Raw genomic sequence first — 21,126 nt, 5'->3', positions numbered from 1 at the left:
AAAGATAAAAACGCGGCGAGAAAAAGATTTGTCGGAAAATATTGATCTTGCCACGCAAATCATTTAGAAATTAGAAAGATATTGATGTTAAATTATCGCGATTGTTGCAAAATGTTTATCTCCGGAATGTGCTTGTAATTTTAATAAATTTTCAATTGCATAGACTAACACAAAAGCGACGAACGCTGCGACAGCTATACTTATAACGATGAGTGCGCTGAAAATAAATTGCGACGCCGCCCTTCGTCGTAAAAACGGGAGTCAATTATTTCATCAAAGGCAGTTTTCTTAACGTGTCGCTTATAGTAACTTGTCACGACTACGCTATATTTATCCTATTGCTTTCTTGTAAGACTTCTCAGATCCCCTGGGGTCGTTTAAAAATACCTCGTGGTTAATTTCGCGAATCGCTGAGTGCGACTTGTGTCGCGCATGGTGAATGGGACGGTTAAACGCATACGGCGCGATTTTTGCTTACACTTGGATTTTAAATTTAATTCAAACGTTCATTTCATAACGTTCGACGTCCGAATATCATTAAGTATCGACTGCGTTGTGATTAAATGCAGTGAACTATTGCTGTTTCTTCGTTTTTATCGTAATATTTATACATATTATATATTCATGTAAATATATACGATGCGATACGTACGCTATTTATAGTATAACGTAGCACACATTCGAGTGTAGCATTTTTTCAAATGCGAATATTCTGTTTTATGTAGTTCGTCATAATACATTTGATTTGATTTGATTTTACGCAGAAAAAATCCAACTGCGCTTTAAAATTAATATTTTAACACACTTCGCTGCATCGCATGATCATGCCGCGGTAGAAAAACAACTATACTTGTCTCGGATAAAGTTGCGTGATGATACACTCTATAAACTGTTTCGAGAAAAAATTTTCTAAAAAAAAAGACAGTTTAACAAAGAACCATAAAGTGATATACGAAATATAATTCAACTCGCATTTCACATTTTGATCTAGTCTTGTTTCCATATGCATTTTATAGGAATTTCGTGTAATTTAGTTTACATTTTGTTGCCTTTTATTCGCGAATCGCGTTGTCGCGAACGGCTCTGCGCAACGTTGCATTGTCCTGCAGGCTTCGTCGCTCGGCCGCGCTTCGCTCCGAATTGCATTTCAGCTCGCGATGCACCGTTGAGCAGCGGTATCGCTCGGGCCGTATCGCGCGTATCGGTTGACATCGCATTAGAATTCCAAAGTTAATGACGTGGAGGAGGGAAGAGGGGGGACGCGAGATCAGCTGATCCGGCTGGCTACCGATCGTTGCACCGCGGTCGGCGCGTAAGCCGCACGTCGTTACGCGAAGCGTCGCACTATCATTATCGAATGGATACCGCTCGCTGTTATTACGGACGAGGTGCATAATGCGCGCGGTAGCTGCAAATTGCACGGTGACAGCGACGGGAATACGCTTGCCCCCGTGTTCTCGCCACACGGTTTAGCCTAAGTAGATCATTAGTCGTACGTCCTGTCCCGTTATCGCATGCGGTGAATCACGCCGGAAGGGATGAACTTTTTCAGGTACGATAAATCGGTTGCGACATTCCGCGCGCGTTCGCTCAGCTTAATGTGCCTTGTTCGCTATTTGTCTCGCCGAGAGGACTGTCTTCCCGTGTGTATATAAAAAGCGCATGCGAATGCATCTTTGAGAAGACGTATATTCATCATAAGTAACAGTAATCGTTAAAAATGATAAGACATATATTTATAACGAATATTCTTTCTTCGTCTTGACGATATCGAGCCACAAAGTAGCTAATGAAAGGTCAAGAAGCGAACAAAATGTCACATAAAAGCTGAACAGAATTCTTAATACATTTATATTAAAACTCAAGTGGGAGTAGATAAGTTCATTAATATCTCCATATCATTAATTAAATTATATAAAACATAAATAATAGAAAGACTCGATCTTAAAGCAGCAAGTATGAGTCGAGAAATGCAAATGATAATTTCTCTTCCGCGATGAAATGCAATAATATTCAATATCTTGCTGAGATAAAATATAGGGCTGAATTTTCACCGACGATTTAATTAAACTAATTGAATTCTAACCGGCTTTTTGCTTTATTTTCTCATCTGTGGTGGTCGTGGATATAATACTCGACTTATATGATTTAAGTTTATTTCACGTTTCACGGTTTGAGCTGAAAGAAAGTCGAGTTAAATAATAACCGAGTCCGAGGTGGGTAACCGCCCCGCTCGGACATCTGGCAATCGGTCGCCGCGAAATAAGCCGAGATGAGCACGTGGCTGGAAGCCTGCGGGAGATGAGGAAGTCCGGTCTGGTCGGCCGAGATGACGTTGAGAGATCCAGCAGCACTCGTCGGCGGTCTCGACCAGACTCGGCTCGTTAACTTCGTCCGCGAAGACGTTGCCGGCGACGACGGCCGCGTATAACGGTGACGCTACGCGTCCTCTTTGTTTTGGATTCCGCGAGCTGTCAGCCGCCCCGGCTGACAAACGCCATAATTTCCATTTCCCAGCGGCCTTGATAGAAACCCCGGCCCCCGGCACAAGTGATCGGACTGCATTCCAGCAGCAGCAGCAGCCGTGCGCGGGAAACGTCCGTCGCCGGCGTGCGCCGCGATTAACTATAATAGCGTGGCGAGAAGCATGAGCGAGACTGTCGATCTCATTCGATACTTCGTGGTTGATATCGTCAAGCGAGCGAAATTACTTACAGCCGAGTTACAATACAAGACGACTTACCCCTTTTAATGACCAAACGTGAACTTGCCTCAGAAGGTTCGAGCGGTTCCTGTAACATTATAAAACGTGTTTAGTATGTTTCTGATTTGTAGAAGTTTTACATTTATAGCATATTATTATTACGCCAATTATGATATAATATTATTATTACACCACGCATAATATAATATAGAGTCAATCTTCTTTATTATTCATAGCGACAAATTCATTAAACATCTTTTTTGTTATTTAACTTTAGATGCATCTTCTAATTAAACTTTATTTTTAAAATAGTGCCAAAGCAACATTTTCCTGCGCCGGAATGTAATTGAACAACGCAAACTGTTAAAAGAAGTATTATATGCCTTCTACTTCAAGCGTATTCTGATGACTTCTCTGACATCGCGATATCTAGCTGCTGATGCGAAAAAAGCGATACTCTCCGAGGAGGAAGCGTTTATATACGAGTCTGTGATCTTCATATATGTTTCCCATGCATATACCGAGAGCGCGGTACCTACAATTATATCATCAGCGTCTACATCCGCGAGCGCTGAGGCGACCATTAAAAACACATTGACTATCATCGCAAAATTATTAGCGATCGGCAAACATATAATAGCGCAGATGTCAAATGATCCAACGTTCTACTTTCACCATCGACAAGAGATTATCAATAAACGGCTCGGCAACCCGTGGTTGTGCCGTCGCGTCGCTGCCGATTGGAAGTAACAAATACTGCATTATCAATAAGACCCTATTATGCTTGACTGAACCGTAATGTAGTGACACACAGCAATCGGTTGCCACTGGCTGCAGTGAGCGCGAGAATAATTTTACTGACACGAAGAGATTCACGAGCTGAATAATCGAGCCATTAATTATATCATCTTCGGGAATCTATAGTATCTTCAGTCTCTCTCCGGTGTCAAACTCTAAATTAGAATATATCTCTGTGTAATACATTTACAACTTATTTGTATCATCTAATTTCTATCATTACTATTCGATCAATAGAATGCAAGTTGCAAGTTGCTTTGCATGTCGGCGAGATAAACTTTATCCGAGAAACAATTGCTACATATACTGAAGACATCATTTTGCCTAATTTGTATACTTTAAAGGCTTAATAATAAAGGCTAGCTTTGTTATTTTGTATAATTATAAGACGCGAGGCCGTAAAATACGAAACCAGGCCGTGTACGGAGAAAAGAGGCCAAAAAAGATTTCTGTGCCCGTTCCGCATGCTCCTCGATGACGCGGAATAAAATGCAATTATTAAATCGCATCAGTTGTAATTCATTATACGGCGCGGTCGCATAATTACTTCCGCCGAGTCGGCGCTCTCAACGGGATTTTACGCGCCTCGAAATTAATGGCCCGAAATAAATTTCATAACCGCCGCGCATCCATGACTTAAATAAAATTAACAGGAATCTCGTGAGAGACTGATATTAAGTACCGATGTTTGTATTCGTTTCTTTTGGACCTTTTGGACCACGCCGACCACGCGCAATGACAACCAATTACCAAACACATCGCCGTTAAGATTTACGCGTCTGTAATTGTAATATTTTGACGTTTCGAGATTTTGATTCAACCATTCATTTGTATCCAAAAATTAATATGATGACTTTAGATTTTATTCTGTAACATATATAAAATCTATATATTGAAAAAAATTCAAAATACAGCTGCGGTTAATTAGTTTAATTAAGCACTATGACAAGGCGACTTTATCCAATGTACTTTCTCGGTGACACTTTATACGATCGTTACAGCGCAACGCCTTGATACTCTCGATTACTCAGAACCGCGATTACGCACAGTTTTCTATTTTTACGAATTACTCAATTATTAAAACCTGTCATTTACGCAACCTGCTTCGAATGCTGCGCCGTGACTGTGCAATAGATTGGAATGCGAGTAATCATGCGAACGGCGGGTAAACGTCGGATAAATTATACGGGCGCATTATTCACTCGCTGATCGATGAGTTTCGCGAAAAAACTTGCGGGATCTCGCCGCATAGCGTTAGCATATTGGAATGACGAGGTTCTAAAATGGAGAAACTCGGAAATATATTACTATGTTAATATAGAGGCGTTATGAGAAAGAAGTTTTGAAGAGAGAAAAAGAAAGTTCAGTTAAGAAATCCTGCTGGCGTTTTGTGTGTGTGCGTTCCTATGACATAACTATATATAAAACGTAATTTCATTGACTTCTAAAAAAAGTATTGGTATCATTTATTAGGTAGATTAAGCCGACCAGTGAATGAACAGGGTCCAGTAAATGAACAAAATCACTTATATTTTAAATATGAAAAAAATCACGGGTCGAAGATAAACGATTTTGTGATGAAAATTAAGAGAAAAATTCACAGATTACGTTGAGATTAATTTTCATCACATAATCATTTATCTTCGACCCATGATTTTTTTCATATTTAAAATATAAGTGATTTTGTTCATTTACTGGACCCTGTTCATTCACTGGTCGGTTTACCCTACTAATATTATCAGGATCGAAATAGTTATCGCGATCATTATATAGGCTATTTTCTAATGTTAAAATATATTTCGCCGAGAGAATTTTTGTAGTACTAAATTTTTTATAAATTCACTATCGTCTTCAATTTCTTTTATTCCTCCTAATCTCAAAGATTACATTCTCTCTTCCAGGTCCGTCTCGAGAGTATCGGTGCAGAAGATATCGTGGATGGTAACCCCCGATTGATTCTCGGTCTCATCTGGACCATAATTCTGAGATTCCAAATCCAAGAGATCGAAATCGATGTGGACGAGGAGAATGATAGCAGCGAGAAGAAGTCTGCCAAAGATGCTCTGCTACTCTGGTGCCAGAGAAAGACAAATGGCTATCCCGGCGTTAACATCCAGGACTTTACCGGTGAGTTGAGTTCTCCGCCTTGTATACAATTACGCGGCATGAATATTCAAAGTATCCGAATGACGTAAAAAGAAGTTTGAAGAAACCGTGCAATATTTATGAATCTAGGAAACATTTAGTATAATCTTACACGCAAATCCTCCAAGCTATAAACAGTATAAACCTTCATCCTGTACTTTTTGAAGCGTTTAAAAATTCATAAGACAATTGAGAGAATAATTATAATCAAGAATTATTATATTTTATATAAGTGTACCTTTTATAGGAAAATAAATATTATACTAACGGAGAAGTCTCGTTTTAAGCAAAGCTATGTGAGAAGGTCGACGACCAAAATACGAGTAAAATAAGGATGTTAGTTTAAAGTGATATCTAATTTATTTACAATAATTGAGTAAAAATATTGAAAATAAAAATTAAATATTACTTTAAAATAACATCCTTATTTTGTTCGTATTTCGACCGTTGACTTTCTCACTCAGCTTTGACTCTCTAACTTAAATATTATATATAAAGATGTATAAGAGAAATTTAAAATATTTTAAACTATACAAAAATTTTAAATTATGTACAAATAGGCTCCTGGAGAAACGGACTTGGTTTCAACGCTCTCATACACGCTCACAGACCGGACTTGGTCAATTGGTCGGAATTACAGCAAAATAAGAACATCGATAATCTCAATTATGCCTTCGACGTTGCTAATTCAGAACTCGGCATACCGCGGCTGTTGGACGCAGAAGACGTGGACACAGCCAGACCAGACGAGAAGTCCATTATTACCTATGTCGCGTCTTATTATCATACATTCGCCAGGATGAAGAACGAAATAAAGAGCGGCAAAAGAATAGCGAATGTACGACTACTTGAAAATCTCATTTAATACATATAAAATTGTAAAGCAAACTATATTTTGAAAATCTAAAGACCTGATAAAGATCTAAAAAGTTGAGAATCTAAATATCATCCTGATATTCAAAATTTAAATTAATACTTTGTAACGAAAATGTATCCATAGAGTATGTATTTGAATATCCATATGTTACATTTCATAATTAAAACGTCCTGTCGTTCGAAAAACTACAAATTCAAGAGAGAATCTAAGAATCAATTAAATCAAATAAATTTAATTAAATAATTAAATTAAAAATCTTAACAAATCTTTTGATGACTCTTTTTTGTACTCACAGATCGTTGGCCAGATGATGGACGCCGACAAGATGAAGATCCACTATGAGAAACTAACGACTGACCTTTTGGAATGGATCAAGATGAAAATCGAGGTTCTGGAGAGTCGAAGCTTCCCGAACTCGCTCGAAGGTATTCAACGGGAACTCCTGGCCTTCAAGCAATACCGAACAGTAGAGAAGCCGCCGAAGTACAAGGAACGATCCGAGATAGAAGCGTTGTATTTCCACATAAACACCCAGTTAAAGTCTCTGAATCAGCCGGCGTTCACCCCGCAGGAGGGCCAGCTGATCCACGACATCGAAAGAAATTGGGTAGAATTGGAAAGATCGGAGCACCGTCGTGAAGTCGCCCTGAGGACCGAGTTGTTGCGACAAGAGAGGCTCGAGCAACTGAATTACAAGTTCGAGAGAAAAAGCGTGCTCAGAGAAGGTTATTTAAAAGAGATGATTCAGGTCCTGACGGATCCACGATACGGCAGTAACCTAGCGCAAGTAGACGCCACAGTAAAGAAGCACGAGGCTATCAGTGCCGATATCTTGGCACGCGAGGAGCGCTTCCACGACCTGACGAACATGTCCGAAGAATTGGTGCGGGAGAATTATCACGGCTTAGAGAGAGTTCGCAGCAGAGAACAGGAAGTGTTGCAGAGATGGAAAGAATTGCTGGCTTTGCTGGACCATCACAAATCCAATCTGGTCGCGCTCAGCTCGCTAATGACCTTGATGAGAGAAATTGATACAACACTGGCTTCCATTCAAGAGCTCCAACTGAACTTTCAGAGCACTGATGTGGGCCCGCATCTACTGGGAGTCGAGGATCTCTTGCAGAAACACAGCTTGCAGGAGCTGCAAGTGACGGCTCTAGGCGAGAGCCAAAGACGACTCGGTAGACAGGCCGCTCAGCACTTGGCACAGCCGCAGAATAAGGAGGCGCCATTGCTGCAGCAGAAGTTGGAACTACTGAATAGCGCTTATGACGAGCTCGTGGAGAACAGCAAGGAGCGTAAAGCTCGGCTAGAGGATGCCAGGAATTTCTTTCACTTCCTTCAAGATCACGAGGACGAAGAGTCGTGGCTGGTGGAGAAACAGCGAATATGCAAGGCTGGCATTTCTGCGAAGGATTTGCGGGCCGTGATATCGCTGCAGCAAAAACATAAGGCCCTGCAAGATGAGATGAAAGTGCGCAGGCCGAAATCCGAGCAACTTTGCGATGCCGGCAAAAAACTGATAGCCGATAATCACCCGTCGGCATTGGAGATACAGAATCGAATAGACTCGTTGCAGGAACATTGGAGAGTCTTGGAGGAACTGGCGGCATTGCGGAAAAAGCAGCTGGATGACGCGGCCGAAGCGTTCCAATTTTACGCCGACGCAAACGAGGCGGATTCGTGGATGAACGAGAAAATGGCTTTAGTGGCCTCAGAGGATTATGGAGTGGACGAACCGAGCGCTCAGGCCTTGTTGCAGCGGCACAAAGATTTGGAAGGCGAATTAAACGCCTACAATGGCGATGTGCAGTCCTTGAACACACAGGCGGAAAAACTGATCAAATCCGGCATCTCCACCCTGGAGTTATCCGCCGATCCTGAACCGGTCGCCGAGCTTGAGCAGGAAGAATGGAGCAAGGAGATCAGATTGGTGCCGCAAGACGAGTGGGTGGATGAGGTAGTCGAACGACTCGAGCCGAAAACCATTCACGAGGATAGATTGGTACCGCAAGTAAAAAGTTTATATCCATTTAACGGTCAGGGCATGCACATGGTTAAGGGCGAAGTAATGTTTCTGTTGAACAAGACGAATCCCGACTGGTGGAGCGTTAGGAAAGCTGACGGTACGGACGGGTTTGTGCCGGCTAATTACGTGCGCGAGATCGAGCCAAAAGTCGTGCAAGTGCAGGTACGCAGACCTGAGAAGGTCAAAGTGACGCAGCGCGTGAAGAAGACAAAGATGGTGAAACAGGTAGTGCCGGTCCGACGATTAAAATCCATCAAGTCTACCGTGAAGCCGATCAAGCGAAAGGCGGTGAGCGACGGTGATAGCGTGGAGAAGCGACAGAAGAAAATCAACGAAACTTACAGCGAGTTACAGGAACTCGCTGTGAAACGTCACGCGTTGTTGGAGGACGCCATCAGGCTTTACGGCTTTTACCGGGAGTGTGACGACTTCGAAAAATGGATCAAGGACAAGGAGAAGATGTTAAGAGTCGACGATCCTCGCGACAACGTCGAGACGGCGAGGAGAAAGTACGAGAAGTTTCTAACGGATCTGTCAGCCTCCGGGAAACGGGTAGAGGCAATAGACGCAGCGGTAGACGAATTCGTTCGTCAAGGTCACAGTCAGCTGGACAAAGTCAAAGCCAGGCAGAGGCACATTCATCAGCTATGGGAACATTTGAATTGGTTGAAAACTCAGAAAGAAAAAAGCTTGGAGGGCGCATCCAGTGTTGAGTTGTTTAACAGAACCTGCGACGAAGCTCACGATTGGATGCTAGAAAAGATCACCCAACTAGACACCGCCGAGTTGGGACCTGACCTGAAGACTGTGCAAGCTCTGCAGAGGAGACATCAACATTTGGAACGAGAATTGGCACCAGTTGAAGAAAAGGTTAAACAATTTCAGTATTTTACAATAAATTTAATAAATAACAGAAAATAATGACAATTTTTTCATATAATTTTATTTTCTCAGGTACGGAAAGTAGATTTATTAGGCAACAGCGTTAAGAGTTCGTATCCACACGAATGTAACAACGTCAATGTGAGACAAAACGAGATCAAGGATCTGTGGAACAAAGTCCAGACGAAGGCCAAGGAGCGACGATCTCGTTTAGAAGACGCGGTCGGCCAACAAATATTCATGAATAGTTCGAAGAACTTGATCAACTGGGCCATGGACATACAAGAGACAATGAAGGCCGAGGAACCAGTGAGAGACGTTGCCACGGCCGAGCAACTCAAGAAACAGCACATGGAGCTTGGAGAAGAAATACGAACCAAAGAAGACGAGTATGTAATCGTTATTATTGTACAATCAGCTTTTTATTAAAAAGTTCTTTAAAATTTAGTAAAAATAATTTCTCAATAGTGGATTTATTAAAATAATTTTTATTATGGTATTGTTATTAAATTAATCGAGAATCTTGTTAGTAAAAAAATCTAATTTTTTATAAATTATATTTTTTTCGTATGCTTGCAGATTCCGCGAAGTTGAAGATCTCGGTCGAGAACTACTACGTCGTAACCCGACATTGACAGATGTAGGTGAACGTCTGGACAAGTTAAATGGATTGTACCCAGCGGTAACAGCTGATTGGATGGCAAAAGAAGAATGGTTACGACAATGTCTGGAATTGCAACAATTTAATCGAGAAGCCGATCAGATCGAAGCTACTACCAGCTCTCATGAAGCTTTCCTTGAGTTCACCGACTTGGGCGAATCTTTGGATGACGTCGAGGCTCTATTGAAACAACACGAAAAATTCGAGAACACCCTTCACGCGCAAGATGACAGATTGAAGGCATTTAGTGACACCGCAGACAAGTTAATCGCCCAAAATCACTACGAAAAAGATTAGTAAGTATCAGAAGAACGATTTGTCAGATTGATTGCTTACGAATAAAAATATAATGACATATCGCATGAACTTGAGTTAAACTGAAGTCACTGAACTAAAATGAATTAAAATGAATTTAAAAACTGATTTTAATCACAATTTTTTTTAAATATGTGTTAAGGAGATGCTATTGTATTAGTTACATAAACCTAATTTATATCTAGCATCAACGAAAGAAGGAACCAAGTACTAGCCCGCCGCATGGCAGTGAAGGACGCCGCGCAACGTCGAAGAGCAGCTTTAAAGGCATCCGAGCATTATCAACAATTCTCAGCCGAAGTGGATGACTTGCGCGATTGGTTGGGCGACAAGATGAAGACCGCGGCCGACGAAAGCTATCGCGACTTGAATAATCTCGAGCGCAAACTGCAAAAACACGAAGCTTTCGAACGAGAACTGCGTGCCAATGAGGGACAATTGAGAGCAGTCAACAAGGCAGGCAAGGCGCTCATATCAGAAGAAAATTACCGATCAGACGACGTGGGCAAGACTTTGAAGGATCTAAATGATCAATGGGACCGATTGGTAGCATTGTCGTTGGAGAAAGGTCGTAGACTGCGACAAGCGGCCTCACAACACGGATACAATCGCACTATGGAAGACGCTAGATTAAAATTAGAAGAGATAGAGAGTTGTCTTCAGAGTAAGCAAGTAGGCACGGATCTCCGTAGCTGCAAAGAGTTGCTGAAAAAGCACCAGACCCTCGAGAGCGACATGTGTCAATGGGAACAGAAAGTGGATGATCTCGTGGCCATGGGTCAGGAAATGGCGCACGAGGGTCACTTCGATGCGGTGAACATCCTGAAGTCAAGTCAAGCCACCCAGAGAAAGTACGTATGAAATTTTCTTCTTCAATTATGTTATACTACCCTTTCTTTTAAACTGATTGTTTAATGATCAACCTGATTCTTTACCGAGATGATCGTGGATATACAAATGACGAGGTTTATTATATTGGATAGATTCCGCAGTCTGAAGGAACCAGCTAAGAAACGTCGAGAAGCATTGGAGGAAAGCCTGCGTTTCCACAAATTCGGTTTCGAATTGGACGCAGAGTTGCAGTGGATCAAGGACCATTTACCTCAAGCGTCGTCGACGACGCTTGGACAGAACCTGCATCAGGCCCAGACTTTGCACAAGAAACACAAGAAGCTGGAAGCGGAGATCGCCGGTCATCAGCCTATGATAGACAAAACTCTGGCTTCTGGACAAACGCTCATCGATCAGGCTCATCCAGAGAAGAAAAAGGTAAATTACGAGGATTTCTTTGCCAAATAACTATCTTTTTCTCGTGGTTTCGTACAATGATCGGCTGATACGAGACTGGAGTAAGAACTTGTGATTTTTGCACAGCTGGAGCTTCTCGAAGGGTATCGCGTTTACGAAGGTAAGGTGGACACACAACAACGCATGGAAAATGTTGTCACAAATGTTTATCGCTTTTCTGTGATCAATGATAATTATAGCAGCCCAGATATCCTAGACATCATGTAATTAACAAATTGTTTTTATAGGATGTTAATAGTTATACTTTATTTCTGTAGCTTAGTTTCTAAAATTACCTGAACTATTTGTATATATATTTATATGATTAATTCTTCATACACAAAAATTCTTTCACAGAATTTCAATGAAATTTAATTTGTTTATTGTAATCTCAATTGTTTTGCAACTGGAGGTAAAATCTATTATTAAAAAATATGTGATTTATACAATTTTAGTTGCAACAGGCTTTCTGATTTTATTCTATTGCTTAATAAATAAGTCTTAGGAATTATAAGATAGAAGATGTATATGTTGTTGCATGCAGACACAAACTGATACTTTTGCCACAGCGATGGAACTTTAGGCAGTGTGTCAGCATTGACATCAGCGATTAATTACTTAATGAATTATTAATTTGTATTTGTTTTACACGAGTAACAATGTATTGAAAATGTCGTTAATTGAACTAAATAGCAATAAATAATTGGTTGCATTAATAATTTTACTAGATCCAAGAACTGTGCGATATTCTGGATGACGCGTGGAGGGATTTGCAAGACAAAGCGGGAGAGCGTAGCAGAGCATTGGACTTGTCCCTAAAAGCACAAGAATTCTTTTTCGAAGCCGGCGAGGTTGAAAGCTGGCTCAACGAGAAGAACGATGTGCTGAGCTCTACCGATTACGGCAGGGATCGCGATGCCGCCACGAAATTATTGACAAAACACAAGGTACGTATTTTCTAAAACAAAATGAAAAATGTAATCAATCAAAAGTAATTCACTATATTATTCGATCGGAATTTAATCGGAATGTAATCGGAATTATCACAATTAACTAAATATAATGTTACTGACTATTTATGTTTGGCTTATAATTTACAGGCTGTTGAGCTCGAATTAGACACATACAACGGCATCGTAACAGAAATGGGACACACAGCTTCCACAATGATCAACTCGAAGCATCCCGACAGCAAGGCGATAGCCAACAAGCAGCAAGCGATCATTCAACAAATGCGCGCCTTGCAGCGACTGGCTACCGTAAGGCAGCAACGTTTAATGGAGAGCATGTATCGTCATGAATATTTCCTGGAGAGCAGAGAGTTGGAGCAATGGATCAAGGAGCAAGAACAAGCAGCGGCATCGGAGGACTACGGTCAAGATTACGAGCATCTGTTGCTCTTGCAAACGAAATTCAATGATTTCAAGCATCGAATAGAGGCTGGATCCGAGAGGTTCAATCAGTGCGAAGAATTAGCCAGAAAACTGATCGCGAACGAGAGTCCTTACATCCAGGATATCGAAAAACGCCAGGAACAATTAGGGTAAATCTTTAACTCATCTTATCCAATAAGGATCTTTTTGTCATTATTTTCGTTTCTGCTATTTTATTGTTTTCTTATCACTCTCGTAGAATATTAGTATCCCGTCACTTGCACGCAATAAATTAACAAAATGACGTAATTGGTATAAATTAATATCTTTCTCTTGGTGTTAGTCTAAAATTCTAAATTAATATCATGTAATATAATGTTCTTTGTGATTTACAAATCTATTTGTCTATTTTTTTTCTCGGTGTTGGGTCACTAACTTTTTTTCCGTATACGTATTCAACATAGATCCGATGAAGACGATCCGGCGTTACAAGTACAAAATCAACACGCGGTGATGAAGTGAGTATACACTTTGTTACTTGGACTAACTCATGTGTATATAAGACGTTAAAGTTGTCTCATACTATGATTCAAAGCTTATTTATCTTCTACGCTTCTTTTTCGAAATTTCGCGATCTTATGCTTTTGATTTTCATAGTTCTTTCGATTGCTTTTTAAAAACTTGGTCTTAAAACCTTCTAACTCTAAAATATTGTAATGTAGAAATTATTATGTACTAACTGTTCAAACTTTTGTAAATTTGTACATACTTGTTAATATCATAATTATTTATCTCTATGTTACAGACAAAACTATTTTTCTGAATTTTTCTGAATTGTGCTTTTCTTCTTAAAAATTTTGCATAATTTCCAAAAAGGGTAAAATAAATAACTTTGAAATACAATTGTTTATCGCAGAGAATCGTGGCAGCATCTATTGGGTCTCATCCGTAATCGCGAGCAACGATTACAAGCGGCAGGTGAAATTCATCGATTCCATCGCGACGTGGCGGAAGCGCTGTCACGAATACAAGAGAAAGAGGCTGCTTTGCCAGAGGATCTTGGTCGCGACTTAAATTCCGTTTTGGCGTTAATTAGACGTCATGAAGGATTCGAAAATGACCTGGTCGCTTTGGAGGCTCAGTTGCAAGTCTTAGTCGAGGATGCCTCCAGATTACAAGCTCATTATCCAGGCAACAACGCGGTACACATCGATCAGCAGCAACAAATTGTTGTTGCTCATTGGGAGGAGTTGAAAGAAAGGTCCGCTCATCGAAGGGATCAGTTGCAGGCTAGCTGCGACTTGCAACGATTCCTCACTCAGGTATTAAATTATATACTTCTTACCGTTTATATTTGACGATTTATTTCTAACGAGGGAAACGTTTAGGTAAGAGACCTAATGAACTGGGCAGCTGGACTCCGCGCTACAATGTCGACGGAGGAAAAGGTTCGAGACGCGGCCAGCGCGCAGATCTTGAAGGCGGAGCACGAGGCCCTGAAAGGAGAAATCGAAGCGCGAGAGGACAGCTTCAGCTCGGTGCTTGATCTAGGCGAGGCCATGGTGCAAACCGGTCACTATGCCGCTATGGTAAGTCTACCTATCGAAGATAATAACGACTCTTGCGAATGTCTGTTAATCACATCGACTTACTTCTCAGGAGGTTGAGGAAAAATGTAACCAGTTGCTGGACGAACGGCAGAGGCTGCACACCGCTTGGCAACAAAAGAAGGTGCATTTGGATCAATTGATCGACTTGCATTTCTTCCTACGAGACGCCAAACAGCTCGATACCTTGTCCAGCACTCAAGAAGCCGCACTGAGTGGCGACAACTTTGGAGTCTCAGTCGAAGAGGTAGATGCGCAGATGAAAAAGCATAACGAATTCGAGAAGCTGTTAGTCACCCACGAGGAGAAGCTGACGGCGCTGCAAGAACACGGAAGTAAACTTCTTGCTCAGAATCATTTCGACTCATCAACGATCGCTCGGCGATTGAACGAGGTTATTCAAAGGCGTGCAAGAATCCGTGACCTGTGCGATGCGCGAAGAAGAAGATTGGAGGCCAGTTTGTTGCATGCACAATTTGTTAGAGACGTAGGTGAAGCCGAGTCCTGGATAGGCGAAAAGCAGAAGAAGTTGGAAGCGGAAGCGTCGAAAGGCGAGGTGTCCAGCTTAGAGGATAAGATCAAGAAGCTGCAAAAACACCAGGCGTTCCAAGCAGAGCTGGCAGCGAATCAGAGCAGAATCGAGGAAATTAAAGGTAATTGATTGATGCTCAAGTTGCCGTTATCGCCCACAGAATATTCTCACTTGCATAAAAAATTAATAATAAATTTATATTTATACAAAATAGCAAAAGGAGAAACGTTGTTAGCGCGAAAACATCCGGCGAGCGCAGAAATTCATCAGCAATTAGAACATCTACATGCGTCCTGGCGGAAATTGTTGTTGGAGTCTGGTAATCGGGGCAGAGGTTTGGAAGAGGCTCAAGATATCTTGGAATTCAACAATCAGGTGGAGAAGATTGAAGCGTGGATCAGGGATAAGGAAATGATGGTCCAGGCTGATGATACCGGAAAGGATTATGAGCACTGCTTGAGCCTCCAAAGGAAACTCGACGATGTAGATAGCGATATGCGAGTGGATGATTCCAGAATAAAAACTATCAATGCTTTAGCAGATAAGCTTATAAAACAGGTAAAATCTTTCACATGGAAACCTAAAATAAATATTATACTGAACCGTATTACTGAAATATAAATGTTATTATTTAAAATATTCATATTATTTTGCTATATTTCGTATAGGGTCGTGATAATGAATCAAAAGCAATTCAACAACGGCGCGACAACTTTAATAATAAGTGGAAAGGTTTGCAAGGTGCGCTAAGTACGTATCGCGAAACATTAGCGGGTGCACTAGAGATCCATCTATTTAACCGAGATATAGACGACACAAACCAAAGAGTTATTGAGAAATCAGTGGCCATGAACACGAGTGATACAGGAAAAGATTTACCCGCTGTCGAACAGTTACAAAGAAAACAAGAGGCTATGGAACGAGACATGACAGCAATAGAAGGCAAATTGAAGGTGAAGATTGCATCAATTTTTCATTAATTTTTTGCTTCAGAATTAATCGTAAATTTACTAATAATTAAAATAAAGTAATAAAAGATTAGCATAGCTATATAGTATAGCTCTATGTTTTTCGTTACTAAGTAATTAATATTTTTAATATACTTTGTGTATATATTAATAGAATTTTTGTAATTGCACACACTCTTCTTTCACTTCATATTTTGTAATATCATAAATATGTTTTTAAATATAAAGAAAATTTTATATTTCAATTTTTTTTATATGCTATTTTAGGAGCATAAGGCAGAGGCGCGAAACTTGTCGCACAAGTATCCAGACAAGGCATCCGAAATAAACGGGATACTATCCGAGCTTCAATCTAACTGGGATGATCTGCAACGTGTGACTCGACATCGGCGTGAAGCTTTGAATCAAGCCTACACATTGCACAAATTCCAAGCTGATCTGCATGAATTGGACATTTGGGTGGCAGATACTATTAAACGCATGGATGAATCCGAAGCACCGACCACCATATCCGAAGCCGAAGCTGTACTAGAATTGCATCAAGAGAGAAAGGCAGAGATCGATGGCAGACAAGACATATTTAAAGGCTTAAAGGATCATGGCCAAAAGCTAGTGTCGATTAACGAGGATGTCAAGGATAATCTTGAGCATCTGGAAGAGCTCAGACAAACTTTGGGAAATGCCTGGGACAATCGCAGGCAGAAATTAACGCAAGCACATCAATTGCAATTGTTTAAGGAGCAAGCCGATCAGGCTGACAGCTGGCTGGCGACGAAAGAGGCGTTCCTCAACAACGACGATCTTGGCGAATCGCTATCGGGCGTCGAGACACTATTGCGTAAGCACGAAGAATTCGAGAAAATGTTGGCGTCTCAATTGGGACGTATCGAAGAGCTGGAGAAATTTGCTAACGAAATTCTATCTCATGGACATGCGGACGCGGGTATAATAAAGCAGCGACTCGCCTCAGTCTGTACCAGACGAGACAAACTGAAGAACAACGCGACAGCCAGAAGGAAGAAACTTTTGGAGAGCCACCACTTACACCAATTCCTCAGGAATATATATGAGGTGGAAGGCTGGTTGCATCAGAAGCAACAAGTGGCGAGCGACGAAAATTATAGAGATTCTTCGAATTTGCAAAGCAAGATACAGAAACACGCCGCATTTGAGAGCGAATTGATGGCAAATAAAGGAAGAGTCGCAGCAGTGGTCAACGAGGGAGAAGCACTTATCGAGGAAAACCATTACGCCGCGAAGGATATACAGGAACGTTTGGATGAGCTGGAGGCAGAATGGCGTCTGTTGCAAGAAACTAGCGAGCTGAAAAAGAACCGGCTGAATGATGCGTATCAAGCCTTGCTATTCGGTCGTAGTTTGGACGAATTCGAGACGTGGATGGACGAAGTGGAGACCCAGTTGCAATCAGAGGATCACGGCAAGGATCTCTCAAGCGTGGCAAATTTGCTGAAGAGACACACCAATTTGGAAAACGACGTGCTCGGTCACAATGAAGCGTGCGAATCTATCAAAGACACCGCCGCCAGTTTTCAGAAATCGAATCATTTCTTGAGCGATGAGATTCAAAAGAGAGCGTTAGTTACGATCAATAGATACCACAGCCTTCAGGAACCGATGCAAATACGCAGGGACAATTTGGAAGACGCGAAGTTACTGCATCAGTTCGCGAGAGATGTTGAGGACGAATTGCATTGGTTGTCGGAGAAGGAACCATTAGCCGCGAGCAACGATCTGGGCAGCTCTCTGACTACTGTACAGCGATTGCAAAAGAAACACCACGCTTTGGAAGCGGAATTGTTATCCAGAGAGCCTGTAGTAGCTTCACTGGTTAGCAGAGCGACTGTGATGATTAGAAGTGGACATTTCGCAGCGGATAAAATTGATGAGTTGACCAAAAAGTTGCAAGAGGAATTATCACACCTCAGAGATCTGGCAAGTGTCAGGAAATTGAGATTGCTCGACGCTGTAGAGTCACAAATGGTAAGAAATTAAATGTACCTACTTCTGTTGATGTGAAATTAATTATTATAATTAACGTAAATAATTTTAGTATAATTTTAATAATATAATTTTGATTATTTTTGCATACACGATGGAAAATAAAATTTGCGTTTTATAGTTTTATGCCGAAGCTGCAGAAGCTGAGCAGTGGATTAGAGAGAAACATCCACAATTGACGTCATCTGATCATGGCAAAGACGAAGATTCTGTGCAGTCTCTGCTGAAGAAACTAGAAGGCATCGAGCGTGACTTGTCTGGTTTCGAAAGTACGATTGATAATCTAAAGAAACTTTCGCGTGGCCTAGTCGAGCGGCATCACTTTGATAGCAAGAATATCGCGCAAAAACAGGCGGATATCGAATATAAATTCAAAGAACTGCAAAGATTGAAAGAATATCGACTGCAGAGATTATCGGAGAGCGAGAAGTTTTACAAATTTATCAGACAGGCAGATGAAGTGATCGAATGGATCGGGGATCAAACAACGGTAAGATTAGATAAATAATTAATAATTATATAACTTTACCTTTTTAATTTCTAATATATTATTATAAAACTGATATTAATATAATTATTAAATATTATAATTAAAGATCGCCGCATCGGAGGACTATGGTTGCGACGTGGAACACGTAGAACTGCTGATCCAAATATTCGACAATTTCCTAGCCGGCTTGACGACCAGTGAAGGACGTGTATCGGCTGTGCTTGACGAGGGGCAAAGGCTGATCGACCAGAACAATCCTGAAAAAAGCAAAATACTCCAGAAAATTGACGAAACAAAGCAACAATGGGAGGACTTGAAGGAATTGGCGCACGCTCGACAAGACGCGTTGGCGGGCGCCAAGCAGGTTCATATGTTTGACAGAACAGCCGACGAGACTATCTCTTGGATACAGGAAAAGGAAGCGGCTCTCAGCTCGGACGGCTATGGTCACGATTTGGAGACAATTCAGGCATTAGTAAGGAAGCATCAAGGATTCGAGACTGACCTGGCGGCTGTGAAGGAACAAGTAGAGAGCCTGATGGAGGAAGCGTCAAGGCTGATCGAGCTATTCCCGGACGCGCGTATACACATTAACGTGAAGCATCAGGAGGCAGAAGCGGCCTGGGCTGAGCTACTGGAGCAAGCGGCGCAGAGGCGAAGCAAACTGGCCCAGGCGGAACAGCTGCAGGCCTACTTAGGCGAGTACAGGGAGCTGATATCTTGGATAAATGAGATGGTGGCCAAGGTAACGGCGCCGGAATTGGCGCGGGACGTTCCTGGTGCCGAGGCACTGCTTTCTAGGCACAACGAGTACAAATCGGAGATCGACACGCGCGAGGAGGCCTTTGAGAAATTCTATCGAACCGGACAGAAGCTAATCGAGCAGGGACACTTCTTGGCGAAGGAGATCGAGGACAAAATATCGGTGTTGCAGCAACGCCAGCAGATTTTGAAAGATACATGGCAGCAGAGAAGGCACATTTACGAACAGAATTTGGACACGCAACTGTTCAAGAGGGACGCTGAGATCCTGGAGAACTGGATAGTTAACAGGGAACCGATGCTGCAGGAAGAAAAATTGGGAGAGAGCATTTCGCAAGTGGAGGAATTGATAAGGAAGCACGAAGACTTTGAAAAGACTATACAAGCGCAAGAGGAAAGATTCAGCGCGCTTAAACGAATAACGATGGTGAGTTCAATATAATGATTTTAATATAATAAAGATAAAAAATTGTTGACTATTTATTGTTGAAAATTTACAATATAATATTTAATATTATAAACATTTACACAGCTGGAAGAAGCCTTTCAAAAGCAGCAAGAGGCGGAAATGGCCGCACGCCAAGCAGAAAAAGAGCGTGTGGAACGCGCGAGGATCGAGGAACGGAAACGTAAAGAGGTACAAAGGATAACTGAAGAGCGGAAACGCGAAGAGGAACGTAGACGGTTATTAGATACTTCTCATCGCGCGCAACACGACGAAATTAACGGCTCGGTCGATGAACATGAGTCTGCGAACAAGTGAGTAAAAATTAAGATTCAACCCAAGACTCAGATATTTGAAATAATAATCTGATTTCACAAATATCATTGGCTTATTCATCAGGTTATCTCCGCTGAAAGGTGCTACTGCTTCCGAAACAGCAGAATCTGCGACACCCCAGAAGCCGTACGGTTTATCGCACATGTTTAGCGTAAAATTAAGACCAGGTACGTAATTTTATGTAAAGAAATCAATTAATTGCGCTCTTGCCGTCAATAAAAAGATCTGATAATTGATTGTGAAATTATATACCAATTTCTTCAGCAACTTCGGATATCAAGAGAGCTGAAAGCATGAAAGTGGATACGAAGAAACCAAAACGGACTCCGAGCTTCACGACTAGACGAAGAACGCAAAGCTTCCGGAAACTGCAGCGAATGGAGAATATGGACGCTCTTCGCCCAGTCGAGATTCAAGGTCTTCTCGAGCGAAAGCACGAGCTTCAAAGTGCCGGCAAAAAAGCAGCCGTTAGATCATGGAAGCAATATTATACCGGTATCTAATCATTCACGAAATTAAATAGACGTAAAATGTTTCTTTAGCCGCAAATCTATATTTATTTCGCAACTATTTCAGTATTGTGCGGGCAACTGTTGTGCTTCTTCAAGGACATGGAAGATTTCTCGTTAAGTAAAGCGGCCACTGCCCCTATAACCATTTTCAATGCTATATGCGAGAAAGCGGACGATTACACGAAGAAGAAGAACGTATTTCGGCTGAAGTGCACGGACGGTTCGGAATTCTTGTTTTTAGCACCAAGTCAAGAGGAGATGGAAGACTGGGTTAATAAAATCTCGTTTCACGCGAAGTTGCCACCAAGTCTACAGCTCTTAAGCTACGACGAGTCTCAGAAGGTTTGCGATAAAAACACTATATTTTTACTATTTCTAAACTTT

At 41.4% G+C, this 21,126-nt stretch overlaps 1 protein-coding gene across 4 annotated transcripts in view; it reads left to right on the top strand.

Annotated features, from left to right (window-relative positions):
• The window catches only part of Kst (spectrin beta chain, non-erythrocytic 5 kst), a 60,522-nt gene that overhangs the window by 35,754 nt on the left and 3,642 nt on the right, over positions 1 to 21,126 (top strand). For 3 of the 4 annotated variants that reach the window (XM_071790471.1, XM_071790449.1, XM_071790464.1), the window contains exons 4-25: positions 5,404 to 5,629; positions 6,208 to 6,485; positions 6,820 to 9,423; positions 9,508 to 9,824; positions 10,015 to 10,392; positions 10,597 to 11,262; positions 11,395 to 11,680; positions 12,427 to 12,645; positions 12,799 to 13,241; positions 13,536 to 13,589; positions 13,988 to 14,393; positions 14,460 to 14,660; positions 14,731 to 15,331; positions 15,425 to 15,768; positions 15,879 to 16,163; positions 16,446 to 18,179; positions 18,319 to 18,687; positions 18,794 to 19,876; positions 19,982 to 20,208; positions 20,294 to 20,397; positions 20,495 to 20,725; positions 20,807 to 21,084. In XM_071790471.1, coding sequence (XP_071646572.1) covers positions 5,404 to 5,629; positions 6,208 to 6,485; positions 6,820 to 9,423; positions 9,508 to 9,824; positions 10,015 to 10,392; positions 10,597 to 11,262; positions 11,395 to 11,680; positions 12,427 to 12,645; positions 12,799 to 13,241; positions 13,536 to 13,589; positions 13,988 to 14,393; positions 14,460 to 14,660; positions 14,731 to 15,331; positions 15,425 to 15,768; positions 15,879 to 16,163; positions 16,446 to 18,179; positions 18,319 to 18,687; positions 18,794 to 19,876; positions 19,982 to 20,208; positions 20,294 to 20,397; positions 20,495 to 20,725; positions 20,807 to 21,084 — 11,334 coding nt within the window. The remainder of the gene's footprint in view (positions 1 to 5,403; positions 5,630 to 6,207; positions 6,486 to 6,819; positions 9,424 to 9,507; positions 9,825 to 10,014; positions 10,393 to 10,596; positions 11,263 to 11,394; positions 11,681 to 12,426; positions 12,646 to 12,798; positions 13,242 to 13,535; positions 13,590 to 13,987; positions 14,394 to 14,459; positions 14,661 to 14,730; positions 15,332 to 15,424; positions 15,769 to 15,878; positions 16,164 to 16,445; positions 18,180 to 18,318; positions 18,688 to 18,793; positions 19,877 to 19,981; positions 20,209 to 20,293; positions 20,398 to 20,494; positions 20,726 to 20,806; positions 21,085 to 21,126) is intronic. The other variant, XM_071790457.1, reaches the window with a different exon arrangement.

The sequence above is a fragment of the Temnothorax longispinosus genome, chromosome 1 (assembly GCF_030848805.1).
Source record: "Temnothorax longispinosus isolate EJ_2023e chromosome 1, Tlon_JGU_v1, whole genome shotgun sequence".
Classification (NCBI taxonomy): domain Eukaryota; kingdom Metazoa; phylum Arthropoda; class Insecta; order Hymenoptera; family Formicidae; genus Temnothorax; species Temnothorax longispinosus.
Note: the sequence above shows the minus strand (reverse complement) of the source record. Positions and strands in the feature narration are given on the sequence as shown.